Genomic DNA, 18,352 nt, shown 5'->3' on the forward strand with positions numbered 1-18,352 from the left:
AGGGTAACTGAGAATTCCTAGCGTGACAGGCTCTCCGGTGCAATAGACAGAACCATCCAATATCGCAGGAGCCGTGTCTGTTTCAGACCCTTTCAGCCCTGAGCAATTAGAGGAACCTTCCCCAACCCAGCGCCCTGGGCTACTTTGAGCTCACTGCGTGACTTACCACAAAGGAAAGAGCGTCTCGCGGGGGAAGTTGCAGAGCTGTGGGACGGGTCATTTCTCTGCAGCTCCTCGGCATCATCAGGGATCGGCCACTCAGCAAACCCTGCCAGCCAACCCACTCTGGCTCTGGGTCTGTTGGGTCAGGACACCCGTTATACGGACTGACGGCTGCCCGCTCTGCCTGCCCCTCGCTGTCAGGATGGAGGGGGCTCTACGGCCTCCCCTTCTCTTGCTCCTGTTGTTTTTACACCCCGACGGTGAGTGATCTGTCTGAATTCCAGGGCAGGAAATGGGGGAAGAGAGAGCGGTGCCATTTCAGATTTCGCGCCCGAGGGGGGGAGGAGGGGGGAGAAGGTCGGCACTTTAACCGTGAATCCAGAGGCTACTGGGCACCTGAAAACTCTGTTTTTTTGCAGATAATAAGAGAGATACAGTGCACCTGTCAGATAATAGTTTCTAATTCCTTTAAAAGAAAGAAAATTAAATAAACATTAGACCCACTCAGCTCTAATACTAACATGTTCTGATGTCTTGTGGCAAGTCACCTAGGGGACACGGGTTAGGTTTAAAATGTTACTGTATATTCCTACTTTCTTACTAACTCTTGAATACAACGCTGGAAACAATTGTAGAAGAACCTAGAGAACTTTCTATCTCTTTTTTGCAGTTCATCAAGCTTGGAATAGATCCTTTAGCTTTTGGAAACATCCTATCAGGGGAAGGCCCCGTGAGTTTATACTGCACCTGCCTGGAGCTCTAGGGGTGTTACCCCGCCACAAATAATAGCCTAGAAACTGACTTTAAACAGGAGTGAAACTGACACTTTCAAGTCACTTGCAGAGTATTGCCGACCCCAAGTGTTCAAAAATCAAGAATCAGACTCACCAAAAATCCTGAGATGGGCTTTAAAATAATCAGATTGTATAAAAAATAATAGATTTGGTGGGGTTTTTTTACATTCTGCTTTTTGAGCCTTCAAGATGCACTGGGGTCACAGTTTGAAGCTTTCTCCACAGACACAAGAGCTGGAAAAGTCATTGTTCTTTAAGAATGAAGGCTGAAATCATCACATCTCACTTGACTCCAGGTGCCGGGGTTTTAAGGAAAACAATATTTATCATGAGACTCAGGACAAACTCATGAGAGTTGGGAACACTGGTTTCACTTCTGTTGAATGGCTCGTTACCTTCCAGAAGTGTCTTAAATACAACACCCCACCGCCCATGGACTTCCTGTCTGACCTCAGGGCAGCGCCTTAGGGACAGAGTCTTAAGGTTTTTAGGCACCCAAAGCTGCAGCCAGGCATCCAGTGGGGTTTACAAAGCACCGAACCTTCTAGGCGCTTTTGAAAATCCCACTCGGTGCCTAAATACCTGTGAAAGTCTGACGGTGTGTGTCTCAGTGCCCATCTGTACAATGGGGAGAACAGCACAGCTCTGCCTCACCCAGGGGCTGTGATGTGAGGTGTTCAGATACTGCGGTGATGGGGCCACATCAGTACCACAGGTAGCGTGGGAACTTCTCTGTGCCACTGCTAGTCCTGCCCTGGGGTTCTGCCCCTTCTTTTCACCTATGCCCCTCACACCTTCCTCTGTTCTGAATGTAGCCTGGGATCACAGGGCTTGGCTGTATTTCGTCTGAGTCCCCTGAGTTCTTTCCTCAACCCCTCACCCACACAGGGATTCCTGCTTTACAGGTTCATCTAACCACTTCCAGATCCTTCATTTAATTACCGGCCCTTCCTTCTCCTAATCACCCTGCCTGTGTTTGTGAACAAAGCACTGACTCCCTGCCCCAGGAGACAAGCTGAGAGAAACCCCTCTCTGTAGAACTCACAATCCACTGAAGAGCTCTGCCCGGGAGCACACCCCCTGTATGAAACTCGGGGGAGAGGGGGTGGCAGCCCCCCCCGTCCTACCTAATTGTCGCTCTTCTACAGAGAGACAGAAGGAGACGAGTGGGTCGGGGGATGGACAGACTCGGCCATTCATGGGCTGTAATAGGATCATCAGCCTCCACTCAACCTGTGCAGGAAAAACGCTTGTGAGAGCCTGTAACCCGCTCTGGCACCGGGCGGCTCTCTGTCCCCCTCTAGTGGCTGGTTCACAGCAGAGGGAAAGAGCCTCCTACTGCTACCGGATCTCAACCCTCTGAGATCGGATGTGTTCAAAACCCAGATCCAGGTCCAGATCCGGACCCACATCTGATAGCTGGCCCCTAGCTCTGTAATATCCCAGGCCCAGCGCTGAAGGCGGCCTGGCCATGGGGCGCTGGACACCAGGATCTGAAATCTGGGAGGGTTTGGGTCCAGCTCCATAGGAAACGGTACCGTCCCCTCCCCCGGCCGTACTCTGGCCCGGGAACAGCAGCGCTCTGGTTCCCGGGGAACGTGTCACAAGGGCTGGGGAGGGGAACTGGCCGGGGGTCCCCGTGACGGGGCGTGTGGTTGATCTGGTGCTAAAGGCTCCGGTTCTCTCTCATGGGGCAGGGTACGTCGGAGCAGAGGCAGGCGCCATGGAGCTGAGCCGGATTCTGGGGGACAACGTCACTTTCTCTCTGGGGATCCCAGCAGAGCAAGTTAAATCTGCTTTCTGGATAGTAAATACAAGGAGGAGTATAGTAACTGTAGCAGCAGGAAACCCCCCCACGGTCATTGAGGGGGAGACATCCTACGAGGGATGCCTGAGAGTCCCCGAGAGCTACTCGCTTCAGATCAGCAGCCTGAGGATGGAGGACACGGGCACCTACAGCGCTCAAATCACCACAGCTACAGGCATCATCCACAGACACTTCCCGCTGCGCGTGTACAGTAAGTGGGGGGCCGATGGACCCCGGGGGAAGCTGGACCCCGCCCTGCTCAGGAACCTCCTCTGGGAGATCAAGGGCAGCAGGGTCCCAGCGTCTGTGCAGACCTCTCAGTGCGGCTGCTTCTCCTCCCCCCCCCCCGCCGCTCCTGTTCCTTCCCCCCCCGCCATTCTCCCCGTCACCCCCCCAGCTCTGCCTCTCTGCCCACTTCTCCTCTGCAACCTCCTTCCCCCGCCCCGTCTGCTGCCCCATTGCTCCCGCCCCACACGGCCCTGGCTCATCAGAAACCCAAACTCCTCTTGGCACGCGGCTTTCCTGTACCCAAGCCAGGGCTCACCTGCCCGGCCCCTTTCCTCAGGCCCCGCCCCCATCCCCCCAATTCCAGCAAACCCCCATTTCCTGACGGAAACACATTTCAGTGAGGTATTTCAACTAGCTCAAGGCTGGGCCTCCTGGTCACTTCTCCAGCACCCCCAAACCATCCCTCCCTTCTTCCCCCCACCTCCAGCTGGGGCAGAGTCTCCCTAATCCCCGGCCCCTGCCCTAACCGTGCTGCGAGGAGCCAGACAGCTCCCTGCGCTCACCGTGCCCAGCACATCCAGGCAGCGGCTCGCAAGATGCTCTGGGCATTTCAGCCCGTTCCACGTTTCTCTCCCCCCGGCAGAGCCAGTACCGGAGCCAACTGTCCTCTGTGACTCAGTGACCTGTGTGAGTGAAACCTGTAACTACAACCTGAGCTGCACTGTCAGGGATGGAGGGGAGCATGTGACCTACAGCTGGACTCACGCAGCAGGGGGCGCTGTTGTACCCAATGAGTCCATTCTGCACATCTCTCAGAGCCCCCGTGATGCTCACCTGGCCGTCACCTGCACAGCCCAGAACCCCGCCAGTAACAGCTCCACAACGGCCTCTGCAAAGGACCTTTGTGCAGGTAACTCCCTCTGCAGGATCGCGCTGCCCAGTGCTCACAGGGGGGAGCTGGCATCGGGTCGCTGCCTTTGCACCAGTCCCAGGCCTTTCATCCCAAATGGAACCTGGCCCCCACAACCCCAGAAGCCACCTGGCTGCAGATTTTAGCCTGTAAACCTGCCAGGCAGGGAGCGGTTTGCTCTGGATTTGTCTGTGTCACCAGAGCAGAGTCACAGGGTCAATGGGCAACAGCCTGGGCCCAAGGAGAGCCGTGTGCAGGCTGAGATATTGGGGGGGGGGAACACCGAGAAGTTTAGTTATTAAACATGCCTGATCCCAAACACTGACTAACTTAAGGGGCCGCATCACCCCCCCATCCCATCCCATCCCCCGGCTCTGAGAAGACTCCTACCTGGGAGGTAGCGGGGTAGGGGCAGGAACATCAGCACAGCCTGCCCCGGGGAGGGGTCACAGCCCCGTCCTGCACAGGTGTGATGAGCTGCTCACAGGTGGGGGGTGTAGGGAGGAGCCGGCGGAGCGAGGGGCTCAGAGTGGGGATCCAAGGGGCTGTTTTGGGCGCACCAGAGCCCTCTGGGACCCGCTCTGGGGACGGGGGGGCTCCTGTGCCTGGGGGCCGGATGTGGCCTCTGACCCCCATTTCCCAGAGGGGACACGGGAGCCAGGGCCGGCTCCAGGTTTTTTGCTGCCGAAGCAAAAAAAAAAAAAAAAAACCCGGAGTACCGCCGTCGAAGTGCCACCCCAAAGGGCCGGGGTGCCGCCCCTTGAAAAGTGCTGCCCCAAGCACGTGCTTGGAACGCTGGTGCCCAGAGCTGGCCCTGACCGGAGCCGAGGTCAGCGGGGCCTGGCCCAGACTCAGCCCTGTTTGCACCGCGTCTCGTCCTGCCCTGTATGGAGCGGGGGGCAGGTTCCCAGGCACCCTGACCCCTTCCCCTGCTGTGTGCTTGGGACAACGCCAGTTGCCCCCTGCATGAACTGACACCATCACCTTTGTTTGTTTAGCTCCCACACCAGCCCCGGCCTCCTCGCTGTCCTACTGCCGCGTCAAGGGGATCGTCCTGCTGCTGGTGCTGGGAGCCCTGAGCGCCGGAATCATCGTGGTGCACGTCCTCCCCGGCAGGGAGCAGAGACGGGACTGAGAGCAGAGGAGCTTCCACTGCGGCTGCCAATCCCGCCTGCGCGTTCCCCAGCCCGCCAGCCCGAGGATGCTACGAGGAGACGCTCGCTTGCAGCTTCTGAAGGGTGAATGTCACTGAGTGGGAGGAGGGGAAGTATTGGGTCCCTCTGCGTGGCGGGAGATGTGGTGGAGAATCGGCCCTGCTCAGAGGCGCCCTCTGGCAGCCGCCGGCAGCACAACATGTGCGCCTGCCTCAGTTTCCTCCCATCGACCTTCTGAAAAGACCCCAGTGTCTAATCGTTCCCCTACCTGGGGCTGATTTATTATCCCAGAGTGTAACCAGCCCCTAGGCGCCCAGCCCAGAGCTCACGCAAATCCCCTGACCCAGAGTTCACTGCTCAGTCCCCACGGCTGCTCCAACGCCTGGTTCTTTCCAGGCTTCCCAGGCCCTTCCGGGCTTCCCAGACCTTTCCCAGGGACTCCCTGCCATGCCCGCTCCCCCACAGGCTCTCCCCTCCTCCATGGCATCCGACTCTCTGGGGACAGGAGCTCACGTCCAATATCGCAGAAGCCGTGTCTGTTTCAGACTCTTACAGCCCTGAGCAATTAGAGGGACATTCCCCAACCCAGTGTCCTGGGCTGCTTTGAGCTCACTGCGCGAGTTACCACAAAGGAAAGAGCATCTTGCGGGGGAAGTTGCAGAGCTGTGGGGCGGGTCATTTCTCTGCAGCCCCTTGGCACCATCAGGGATCGGCCACTCAGCAAACCCTGCCGGCCAACCCACTCCAGCTCTGTTGGGTCAGGACACCCGTTATATGGACTGATGGCCGCCCGCTCTGCCTGCCCCTCGCTGTCAGCAAGGAGGGGGATCTACGGCCTTCCCTTCTCTTGCTCCTGTTTGTTTTACAGCCCGGCGGTGAGTGATCTGTCTGAATTCCAGGGCAGGAAATGACAAGGGCGCCATTTCAGATTTTGGTGGTTGGGGGCAGTTTAACCATGATTCCCGAGGATACTTATGCACCTGAAAACTCTTGGTTTTTTTGCAGATAATAAGAGAGATACAGCGCTGCTGTCAGATAATAGTTTCTAATTCCTTTATAAAGAAAGAAAATTAAATAAATATTCGACCCACTCAGCTCTAATACTAACATGATCTGACCTCTTGTGACAAGTCACTTAAGGGACACTGGTTAGGTTTAAAATGTTACTGTATATTCCTACTTTGTTACTAACTCTTGAATACAACTATTCAAACTATTGTAGAAGAACCTAGAGAACTTCCTATCTTCTTTTTTGCAGCTCATCAAGCTTGGAATAGATCCTTTAGCTTTTGGAAACATCCTATCAGGGGAAGGCCCCGTGAGTTGATACTGCACCTGCCTGGGGCTCTAGGGGTGTTACCCCACCACAGATGATAGCCTAGAAACTGACTTTAAACAGGAGTGAAACTGACACTTTCAAGTCACTTGCAGAGTATTGCCGACCCCAAGTGTTCAAAAATCAAGAATCAGACTCACCAAAAATCATGACATTGGCTTTCAAATAATGAGCTTATAGAAAAAAAAATAATAGATTTGGTGGGTTTTTTTCTTTACATTTGTTTTTTTGAGCCTTTAAGCTGCACTGGGGTCACATTTTGAAGCTTTCTCCACAGACACAAGAGCTGGAAAAGTCATTGTTCTTTAAGAATAAAGGCTGAAATCATCACATCTCACTTGACTCCAGGTGCCGGGGTTTTAAGGAAAACAATATTTATCATGAGACTCATGACAAACCACTGCTTTCACTTCTCTTTAAAGGCTAGTTCCTTTCCAGAAAGGTCTTAAACACAACACTACAGTGATTGAGTTGCAGTTTTCACAGGAGAACTTTTTAAATCAAACACCAAGAAAATTCCATGTTTTAAAGTGGGGGGAAAATTGACACTTCTGAGGTATCTCAGGGCCACTGCAGGCAGGAAAAGAAATTAACACGCACAGGAGCTCTGGGCAGCTCTTCCTGTTGAAAGAAAGTTGGAGGGTCAAATCTTCTAGTCCCTAATCAAGTAAAACGTCTATTGCCATCAGCACCTCCACTCATAGATATAACATCACCGTGACCAGGTGCTAACACGTGTGCTCAGTAACTACACGCTCACACTGAAATATCTGAGCCGTCGTACCCAGAGTCACACAGCTTAGATGCCTTGGCTCAGGGACTGGATTTCTTGGAGTATTCTGAACAGCGCTGAGCACACAGATGGTGCCCCGTGAATAACACAAATCATGACAATAATCGCCGACGTTATGGACTCCGTGGAGGGAGTTTCTGTTCTTTGTTCTGGAATTGGCCTGAGTACAGTTGAAACCCTCCGAATTTGATGTGTAATCACATCTGATACTCAGACGACACTTCCTCATTCCTTCCTTTTCTCAAACTCAGAACAAAAAAATGGCAAAACAAAATGATTTTCAGTTAAAATTTAAATTGCCCAGCTGGCATTGCTCTACAACCCAGCCTGGGGCAGAACCTGCCACCCACTGGCGGTTAAGTGCTCTCCTCTCACCTGACTCTCATGCTCTTCCTGATCTCGGAGCTGCTTTAGAGACCTTCAACCATGACATGCTTCCCAACCCCTGGGCCCGTGTGCTGGAGTCTCCGAGAACTGGCCTTCTTGGTTTTGCTCCCATGCGTCAGAAACCGCTTCTTTGCAGCATGCAGCATGCAGCAGAGAGAAAGGCTGGTCCAGTGCATAGGGAGTGGGCCCTGAGAGACCTGGATTCTGCTTCCCTCCCCCCATAGACTTCCTGTCTGACCTCAGGGCAGCGCCTTAGGGACAGAGTTTCAAAGGTTTTTAGGCACCCAGAGATGCGCCAAGCATCCAGTGGGGTTTAGAAAGCACCGAACCTTCTAGGCACTTTTGAAAATCCCACTCGGTGCCTAAATACTATGAAAGTCTGGCTGTGTGTGCCTCAGTGCCCATCTGTACAATGGGTATAACAGCACAGCTCTGCCTCACCCAGGGGCTGTGATGTGAGGTGCTCAGATACTGCGGTGATGGGGCCACATCAGTACCACAGGTAGTGTGGGAACTTCTCTGTGCCACTGCTAGTCCTGCCCTGGGGTTCGGCCCCTTCTTTTCACCTATGCCCCTCACACCTTCCTCTGTTCTGAATGTAGCCTGGGATCACAGGGCTTGGCTGCATTTCGTCTGAGTCCCCTGAGTTCTCTCCTCACCCCCCACCCACACAGGGATTCCTGTGTCACAGGTTCATCTCTAACCACTTCCAGATCCTTCATTCAATTACCAGCTGTGACGTTGCTCTCCACATGATTTGTGGAAATATGCTTATCCTTGGGGCCCCGGCTCAGTCACCATCTTCCCCACAATGCTCAGCACCTGCTGCTCACACCCAATCCGGATTTGTGTCCCTGTCCCAGCACTGAGCTGCCAGCCATGGGGAGGCGCCTTCAATTCCTTTGCGCAGGCCTCTGTCTAGCAGAGACCCTCCGATCCCAGGGATCACAGCTGCCCGGGACGCAGGGCCAGATTCTCATTCACACCAAGCCTCCATCCCTCCTCTAGGGGGGAGGGATAGCTCAGTGGTTTGAGCATTGGCCTGCTAAACCCAGGGTTGTGAGTTCAATCCTTGAGGGGGCCACTTGGGGATCTGGGGCAAAATCAGTACTTGGTCCTGCTAGTGAAGGCAGGGGGCTGGACTCGATGACCTTTCAAGGTCCCTTCCAGTTCTAGGAGATGGGATACCTCCATTAATTTAATTTAATTTAATCACACCGACCTGACTACGCAAAGGGCCCTGACAGTGGGTGTCTATGTACTGGGTGCCCCATCCAAGGCACTTTCCATTGCCAGAGCAGCGTCAAGGGGCCCCGGGGTAACTGAGAATTCCTAGCGTGACAGGCTCTCCGGTGCAATAGACAGAACCATCCAATATCTCAGGAGCCGTGTCTGTTTCAGACCCTTTCAGCCCTGAGCAATTAGAGGAGCCGTCCCCAACCCAGCGCCCTGGGCTACTTTTAGCTCATTGCGCGAGTTACCACAAAAGGAAAGAGCATCTCACGAGGGAAGTTGCAGAGCTGTGGGGCGGGTCATTTCTCTGCAGCCCCTTAGCACAATCAGGGATCGGCCACTCAGCAAACCCTGCCGGCCAACCCACTCCGGCTCTGTTCAGTCAGGACACCCGTTATACGGACTGACGGCCGCCCGCTCTGCCTGCCCCTCGCTGTCAGGATGGAGGGGGCTCTACGGCCTTCCCTTCTCTTCCTCCTGCTGGTTTTACAGCCCAGTGGTGAGTGATCTGTCTGAATTCCAGGGCAGGAAATGGTGGCAGAGACAGCGGTGCCATTTCAGATTTCGGTGGGGTAGAGGTGGGCACCTTAACCACGATTTCAGAGGCTACTGGGCACCTGAAAACTCTTGGTTTTTTTTGCAGATAATAAGAGAGATACAGTGCTCCTGTCAGATAATAGTTTCTAATTCCTTTATAAAGAAAGAACATTAAATAAATATTAGACCCACTCAGCTCTAATACTAACATGTCCTGACATCTTGTGGCAAGTCACTGAAGGGACACTGGTTAGGTTTAAAATCTTGATGCAGCCAGGAGGCATCCAGTGGGGTTTACAAAGCACCGAACCTTCTAGGCACTTTTGAAAATCCCACTCGGTGTCTAAATACCTGTGAAAGTCTGACGGTGTGTGCCTCAGTGCCCATCTGTACAATGGGGAGAACAGCACAGCTCTACCTCACCCAGGGGCTGTGATGTGAGGCGCTCAGATACTGCGGTGATGGGGCCACATCAGTACCACAGGTAGCGTGGGAACTTCTCTGTGCCACTGCTAGTCCTGCCCTGGGGTTCGGCCCCTTCTTTTCACCTATGCCCCTCACACCTTCCTCTGTTCTGAATGTAGCCTGGGATCACAGGGCTTGGCTGTATTTCGTCTGAAGTCCCCTGTGTTCTCTCATCAACCCCTCACCCGCACAGGGATTCCTGTGTTACAGGTTCATCTCTAACCACTTCCAGATCCTTCATTTAATTACCAGCTGTGACGGTGCACTCCATATGCTTTATGGAAATATGCTGATGAATATGACATCACTGGAATATGCTTTACGCTAAATACCCCTTGTATGGTGTCAGTAGAAAGCTTCTAATCTACTAAGTGTTTACGTGTCTTATTTCTATGTCTGGAGTTGGGAGAATAAGATATGAACTTGTATCACGGATGTAAACATATGAAGTGGAGGCCATTAAGGGAGCTCCAGAAACAATCAGTTGTAAATGGTCTTAGTTACTTGAAAGCCTTCCTGTGGACGTGTGGGCCAGCCCATGGGGAATGGAGAGCGGGGGTCTTACAGTGACGTGTGACCATGTCACCTGATACTGGAATCCATCTTAAATCTAGTACTTTTCCATTTAGAAGGAGGGGTGGGGACCCAGAGAGACAAAAGATTCCCGCCTTGTGCCAAAGCTATAAAACGGGGTGGAGCAGGACAAAACAAGCTGCCAGTCCTGAGAAAACCCCTGCTTACCACCTGAGATGTCTGCTGGAACTAACAAGGACTACACCAGGGGAAAGGATTGGGCCCAGACTAGGAAGGAGTCTAGTCTGTGAAAGAAGCTGATTGGAACATCTGAGGGTGAGGTTTCATCTGTAATCAGTTTCTTTCTGTATTTGGCTTAGACTTGTGTGGCTTTGCTTTATTTTGCTTGGTAACTTACTTTGTTCTGTCTGTTATTACTTGAAACCACGTAACTCCTACTTTTTATACTGAATAAAATCACTTTTGTTTATTAATAAACCCAGAGGAAGGTCTTGGCTACACTGGTGCTGTACAGCGCTGCAAGTCGCTGTGCTCAGGGGTGTGAAAACGCCCCCCCCCCAAGCGCAGCGAGAGCGGCGCTGTAAAGCACCACTCTAATCAGCGCCTGCAGCGCTGCACGCTCGCTCGCAGCACTGCAAGCTACTCCCCTCAGAGAGGTAGAGTACTTACAGCGCTGCGAGAGAGCTCTCGTAGTGCTGGCGGCGCGACTACACTCGCGCTTCACAGCGCTGTGAATTGCCAAGTGTAGCCAAGGCCTAAGTGATTAATCCTTGGGGGAGCAAACAGCCGTGCATCTCTCTCTATCCGTGTTCTAGAGGGCGGACAATTTATGAATGTACCCAGTATAAGCTTTATACAGCGTCAAACTGATGTATTTGGGGTTTGGATCCCATTGGGAACTGGGTGACTGGGTGCTGGAGGCAGGTAACCTGCTGAGCAGTTTTCAGTTAGGTCTGCAGCTTTGGGGACGTGGCCCAGACCCTGGGTCGGGTTGCAGCAGGCTGGCGTGTCTGGAACAAGGCAGGGTTCTGGAAATCCCAAGCGGGCAGGGAAAATGGGCTCAGAGGTCATTTCAGCACATCAGGTGACAGTCCCAAAGGGGTCTCTGTGACCGAACCCGTCACACCAGCCTTTTCTTATCTCAATCACCGTGCCTCTGTTTGTAAACAAAGCACTGACTCCCTGCCCCAGGGACACAAGCTGAGAGAAACACCTCTCTGCAGAACTCACAATCCACACTAACTCTGCGCAGTGAAGAGCTCCGCCCAGGAGCACACCTCCTGTATGAAACTCAGGGGCGTGGCAGCACCCCCTTCCCAATCTAATTAGCGCCCTTGGACAGCGAGGATCTAATGCACTCCCTGAAATGGACTGGGGGGTGACGTCATCTCCTGCTAACCACAGGAGGTGAACAAAGATGGGACGTGCATCAGGGGAATTTACGGAGCTTTGGGCGAACCACCTCAAATCCTCCACAAAGTTAGGAGGGAAATGGGGGCCCCCCACAAACAGCCCCTGTGTAGGCTGGTTGGCTCGGGCACGCCCCTCTCGGGGCGGTGGGGACCCAGACCACTTGGCCGCACTGGTCAGGTGTGTTGGGGAAGTAGCGTGATCCGGCAGCAGTCAGTCAGTATTAGCAGTCCCAGGCCCTGGGTCAGGGCGGGGCAGCGAACAGTCAGTGGTTCAGGCCCCTCAGGCAGGGGTTGAGCGAACCAGTTGAACAGCAAACTCCAGACTCCTGGCTCGAGCAGCTGGGGAGACGGGCACCCGCGAGGTGGGTGGCGGGGGGACGCAGGCCCACCCACTCCACTGCGTCCCAGCCCGGGGCCCTAGCAGCGGCAGAAGACCTGCTGCTGTGTCAGTGGGGACCCTGACCGCAACACACTGACATTGGCTCTGGCAGTGCTGCGGCCAGACCAGGGTCGGTTGCCCCCGGGCTACTTCCTACCTCCCCCTCTAGAGGTACCTGGGTCCGGACGGCGTCCTCTGCGGGGTCACACCCCATGGGCTCCTTGGGGTAGCTGGCGATCGGTAGGCCTGGGAGTTCCTCGGGGTAATGGGCAAGCAGTAGGCTTGGCAGCGTCTGTGGGCTCGGGCTAGCGTCAGATGGTGTCTGGTCTGGCCAACCTTCGGGTCGGCCGCTGATCGCTGTGGTCTGCCCACCGGGAGCTACGCCACAAGCGTCTGGTCGCTCCGGTGGCTGGGAGACAAGTGAGCTCTGGGGTCGGGCTTTTATACTTCCTGTCCTGCACCCTGACCTCTGAGGGACGGGCAAAGAGTTTGCTGGCTCCCCCCACTTTGGTGTCTGGATGGTGGGGAGCCAGACTACATCGCTACACCCTGCCATGGGCTTGAGAGACTCATGCCCCCTCCCCAGCCAAAGGCGGCTTTGCTGGGTCTGCCCCAAGCTCCAGCACCCCAGGGCTTTTTTGGGAGCACCGCAGCCCCCTCCCTTGTAAGCCCAAAACCCCCTGCCCTGACCCTTAGGTGGGTCCCTCGCCCCTGAGGATCTAAAACCTCCCCACATTCAGAGCTAGGTGCAAATTCACCTCTTCAGCCAAATTTCCTGCACTAGCCCCCAACTCAACACAGTCACCCCCTGCTCACCTACGGCCAGTGGGGATCATGAAACCGCCCGAGACTGCTGGGACGGGAGAGAGGAATCATAGCTGTCTCCCTTACTCTTGGGATGTGCTCAGATACCGGGGTGATGGGCACTAGTGTAAGCACCCCCAGAAGGAGACAAGTGGGTCGGGGGATGGACAGACTCGGCCATCAATGGGCTGTAATAGGATCATCAGTCTCCTCTCAACCTGAGCAGGAAAAACGCCTGTGAGAGCCTGTAACCGCTCTGGCACCGGGCGGCTCTCTGTCCCCCTCTAGTGGTTGGTTCACAGCAGGGGGAAAGAGCCTCCTACTGCTACCGGATCTCAACCCTCTGAGATCGGACGTGTTCAAAAGCCAGATCCAGACCCACATCTGACAGCTGGCCCCTGGTTCTGTAATATCCCAGGCCCAGCGCTGAAGGCGGCCTGGCCATGGGGCGCTGGACACTAGGATCTGAAATCTTGGAGGGTTTGGGTCCAGCTCCATAGGAAACGGTACGGACCCCTCCCTCTCCCCCTCCCATCTAGCGCCCTCTCATTCCTGGGGGAACGTGTCACAAGGGCTGGGAAGGGGAACTGGCCTGGTGTCCCCGTGACGGGGCGTGTGGTCGATCTGGTCCTAAAGGCTCCTGTTCTCTCTCGTGGGGCAGGGTACGTCAGAGCAGAAGCAGGCGCGATGGAGCTGAGCCGGATTCTGGGGGACTCCGTCACTTTCCCTCTGGGGATCCCAGCACAGCAACTTATAACTGTTTCCTGGACAGTAAACACAACGAGGACTATAGTAATTGTAATAGCAGGAAACCCCCCCAATGTCATTGTGACAGACCCATCCTACGAGGGACGCCTGAGAGTCCCCGAGAGCTACTCGCTTCAGATCACCACCCTGAGGATGGAGGACACAAGCACCTACAGCGCTCAAATCAGCACCGCTACAGGCATCATCCACAGAAACTTCACACTGCGCGTGTACAGTAAGTGTGGGGCCGATGAACCCCGGGGGAAGCTGGATCCCGCCCTGCTCAGGAACCTCCTCTGGGAGATCAAGGGCAGCAGGATCCCAGAGTCTGTGCAGACCTCTCAGTGCGGCTGCTTCTCCTCCCCTCCCTGCTCCTGTTCCTTCCTCTCCCCCACCCCCTGTCACCCCCCCAGCTCTGCCTCTCTGCCCACTTCTCTTCTGCAACCTCCTTCCCCCGCCCCGTCTGCTTCCCCACTGCTCCCGCCCCACACGGCCCTGGCTCATCAGAAACCCAAACTCCTCTTGGCACGTGGGTTTCCTCACCTGCCTGGCCACTTGCCCCAGGCCCCAACCCCCCAATTTCAGCAAATCCCCCTTTTCTGACAGAAACACATTTCATTGAGGAATTTTAACTAGCTCAAGGCTGGGCCTCCTGGCACCACTTCTCCAGCACCCCCAAACGATCCCTCCCTTCTTCCCCCCACCTCCACCTGGGGCAGGGGCAACCCCAGGAGCCAGACAGCTCCATGCGTTCACCTCACCTTCCCCACCACATCCAGGCAGCGGCTCGCAAGATGCTCTGGGCATTTCAGCCCGTTCCATGTTTCTCTCCCCCCGGCAGAGCCAGTACCGGAGCCAACTGTCCTCTGTGACTCAGTGACCTGTGTGAGTGAAACCTGTAACTACAACCTGAGCTGCACTGTCAGGGATGGAGGGGAGCATGTGACCTACAGCTGGACTCACGCAGCAGGGGGCGCTGTTGTACCCAATGAGTCCATTCTGCACATCTCTCAGAGCCCCCGTGATGCTCACCTGGCCGTCACCTGCACAGCCCAGAACCCCGCCAGTAACAGCTCCACAACGGCCTCTGCAAAGGACCTTTGTGCAGGTAACTCCCTCTGCAGGATCGCGCTGCCCAGTGCTCACAGGGGGGAGCTGGCATCGGGTCGCTGCCTTTGCACCAGTCCCAGGCCTTTCATCCCAAATGGAACCTGGCCCCCACAGCCCCAGAAGCCACCTGGCTGCAGATTTTAGCCTGTAAACCTGCCAGGCAGGGAGCAGTTTGCTCTGGATTTGTCTGTGTCACCAGAGCAGCGTCACAGGGTCAATGGGCAACAGCCTGGGCCCAAGGAGAGCCGTGCGCAAGCAGAGATATTGTGGGGGGACCCTGAGAAGTTTAGTTATTAAACACGCCTGATCTCAAACACTGATTCACTTAAGGGGCCGCATCAGACCCCCCATCTCATCCCCCGGCTCTGAGAAGACTCCCACCTGGGAGGTAGCGGGGGAGGAACAGGAACATCAGCGCAGGCTGCCCCGGGGAGGGGTCACAGCCCCACCCTGCACAGGTGTGATGAGCTGCTCACGGGTGGGGGGCGCAGGGACGAGCCGGCGGAGCGAGGGGCTCAGAGTGGGGATCCAAGGGGCTGTTTTGGGCCCCGTCACCTCCCTCTGCTCAGGAGGCGTCTGAGCCGCGTCAGAGCCCTCTGGGCCCCGCTCTGGGGACGGGGGGCTCCTGTGCCTGGGGGCAGGACACGGCCTCTGACTCCAATTCCCCAGACGGGACACCAGAGCCGAGGTCAGCAGGCCCCGGCCCAGACTCAGCCCTGTTTGCACAGCGTCTCCTCCTGCCCCGTATGGAGCGGGGGGCAGGTTCCCAGGCACCCCGACCCCTTCCCCTGCTGTGATCTTGCTGCATCGCCGGTTGCCCCGTGCATGAACTGACGCCATCACCTTTAGCTCACTCATCAGCCCCGGCCTCCTCGCTGTCCTACTGCCACGTCAAGGGGATCGTCCTGCTGCTGGTGCTGGGAGCCCTGAGCGCTGGGATCATCGTGGTGCACGTCCACCCCGGCAGGGAGCGGAGACGGGACTGAGAGCAGAGGAGCTCCCACTGCGGCTGCCAATCCCGCCTGCGCGTTCCCCAGCCCGCCAGCCCGAGGGTGATACAGGGGGACGCTCGCTTGCAGCTTCCGAAGGGTGAATGTCACTGAGTGGGAGGAGGGGAAGTATTGGGTCCCTCTGTGTGGCGGGAGATGTGGTGGAGAATCGGCCCTGCTCAGTGGCGCCCTCTGGCAGCCGCTAGCAGCACAACATGTGCGCCTGCCTCGGTTTCCTCCCATTGACCTTTTTAAAAGACCCCAGTGTCTAAACGTTCCCCTACCTGGGGCTGATTTATTGTCCCAGAGTGTAACCAGCCCCTAGGCGCCCAGCCCAGATCTCACACAAATCCCCCGACCCAGAGCTCACTGCTCAGTCCCCACGGCTGCTCCAGCGCCTGGTTCTTTCCAGGCTTCCCAGGCCTCTGCACTCCACAGACTCATGATCTTCGTACCTCTGGGGTAACCTTGCTGGTGGCATCACACTCACTGTGGGGTTTCCTTGGGGCCCAGGCTCAGTCACCATCTTCCCAACACCTGCTGCTCACACCCGATCCGGATTTGTGTCCCTGTCCCAGCACTGAGCTGCCAGCCATGGGGAGGCGCCTTCAATTCCTTTGCGCAGGCCTCTGTCTAGCAGAGAATGTACAGATCCTCCGCTCCCAGGGGATCGCACCCACCCCGCCGCGGACACAGGGCCAGATTCTCATTCACGCCAAGCCCCCGTTGTGACGGGTTGGGTCACAGAGACCCCCTTGGGACTGTCACCCAATGTGCTGAGACTACCTCTGAGCCCACCTCTGAACCCATTTTCCCTGCTAGCTTGGGACTTCAGTACCCTGTCTTTTCGAGCCAGACACGCTAGCCTGCTGCAACGCAGACCCAGGTCTGACCCACGCACCCAAAGCCGCAGATCTAACTGATAGAGAGATATGCACAGCTGTTTGCTCCCTCAGGTAGTAATTACTTACTCTGGGTAAATTAATAAGCCAAAAAAAAAAAAAAAGAAAGAAACTTAATATAACTTTGGATGGATTCGCTAAAAAGTGGGGAGGAAAATAAACTTCTCTCTGATCCACTGGATTACAAAATAAGGGGGATATAAACTAGCTGTTACTACGGTTCAGTGGTTTTCACTCTGGGGTGTTTTCTGCATGCTCATTTTTCTGTTTTTTAACTGAAACACACATGTAAAAATGTTAAAGGGCTCGTTCTTCATCTAGACTTGTCTGTTAAAGTGTTTATTCCTTTACAAAACTTAATATAACTTTCACTTGTATCTGTTAAAAAGCAGGCGAAGACGCAGCCTTCTTATCTGTGATCCACTGGCTTACAGACGCTGTTTTTGCTGACAGTAGCTTTGCAGCAAAATTCTGCTGCTTCAAATTGTCCTTACTAAAAACTGACCAATGTGAGTCTAAAATACAGGGGGAAACTTTTTTATCACTAGACATTACTTTTATAAAGAGATTTTCTGTGTTTTTAACCCTGCGTTGTTTCTGCGTGCTCACTTGTAATTGAAACACACACGCAAAAGGGTTGAATGAAACATTGTTTCTTCAGATAGACTTGTTTTTCAAAGTGGTCTTTTCTAATCCACTAACTTAAAAAGACTGCTTCAAATTGTTCTCACTAAAGGCATAGGGAAAAGCTTTTCAAAACTTTTTCTTAGTAAGGGTTGGTCTGTTTAGGTCTGGGGTGCTTCTGCGTGCTTTTTTTTTTATTGAAACATATGCAAAAGTGCTAACTGAAGGGATGTGTCTTCATATAGGCTTGCTAACAGGGGATTTGCTGCAGCTTCAGATTATCCTTATTAAAAAAATAACCCATTTTCGTCTAAAACATAGGGGAAAACTTTTAGAAATTGTTACTAAGGGTTTATAGTTTTAACTTTTATTAAAGCCCCTAGGTAAATGGGCTACATGGCAGGGAAAATGCTTGGGGTTTGTTTTTTTATATAAGATTAAAGCAGTTGGGGGGGGGGGTGGATCTTGTTTAAAAACCTTGGGACTGTAGGATTGGTTCAGGAAAATGAATTGTATGACGCTGCTATTGAACCACATCTGATTGGGCCGACCCAAAGGCGGTGGTTACAAGCCTGAGGGGCTGTGTACCTGGGAAGTTGCCTCTTTCCACAGAAACACTTGGAAGGGTAAGATCTCTCTCTGACTCAACCACGGGCTGTCTGGCTTTGCCCTTTGCAAAGGGGCTTTCTTTTCCCTTTTCTTGCTCTGTTCTTTCTTTTAACCTCTCTTTGTATGTTTCTCTTTTATTTAACTCTTTGTAAATGCTCTTTTCTTCACCTATCCTTATATTTAATACACCTTTTACATTATCTCAAATTGTTTTATTCTTTAATAACATACCAAACTAGTCCTTTAAAAACACCTCTCCTTATTAAACCTCACCAAAAATCTCTCTTCTCTTTAATAACTTGCCTCTATTCTTTCAAACTAACCCTTTAAAAAGAAAAATCTTTATTCTTCTTTACGTTCTCTTTCTATTCTTTAATAACATGCCAAACTAGGCCTTTAAAATCATCTCTCCTTACTCAACCTCACCAAACCACCT

General features: G+C 54.0%; 1 protein-coding gene across 1 annotated transcript; it reads left to right on the forward strand.

Moving 5' to 3' along the window:
* Positions 1 to 357: 357 nt before the first annotated feature.
* LOC128827053 (SLAM family member 9-like) lies at positions 358 to 16,485 on the forward strand. Its single transcript, XM_054010754.1, has 6 exons — positions 358 to 422; positions 2,654 to 2,974; positions 3,635 to 3,901; positions 13,597 to 13,917; positions 14,524 to 14,790; positions 15,642 to 16,485. The coding sequence occupies exons 1-6, from the start codon at positions 365 to 367 to the stop codon at positions 15,776 to 15,778; spliced, it is 1,371 nt and encodes a 456-aa protein (XP_053866729.1). The 5' UTR covers positions 358 to 364; the 3' UTR covers positions 15,779 to 16,485.
* Positions 16,486 to 18,352: the final 1,867 nt, after the last annotated feature.

The sequence above is a fragment of the Malaclemys terrapin genome, chromosome 21, assembly GCF_027887155.1.
Source record: "Malaclemys terrapin pileata isolate rMalTer1 chromosome 21, rMalTer1.hap1, whole genome shotgun sequence".
Lineage (NCBI taxonomy): Eukaryota > Metazoa > Chordata > Testudines > Emydidae > Malaclemys > Malaclemys terrapin.

Excerpts from the sequence above, each read along its gene's own strand:
- LOC128827053 (XM_054010754.1), top strand. The coding sequence starts at position 365 with ATGGAGGGGGCTCTACGGCCTCCCCTTCTCTTGCTCCTGTTGTTTTTA. Across the intron at positions 423-2,653 it reads GTTGTTTTTACACCCCGACG|GGTACGTCGGAGCAGAGGCA; the intron begins GTGAGTGATCTG and ends CTCATGGGGCAG. Across the intron at positions 3,902-13,596 it reads TGCAAAGGACCTTTGTGCAG|GGTACGTCAGAGCAGAAGCA; the intron begins GTAACTCCCTCT and ends CTCGTGGGGCAG.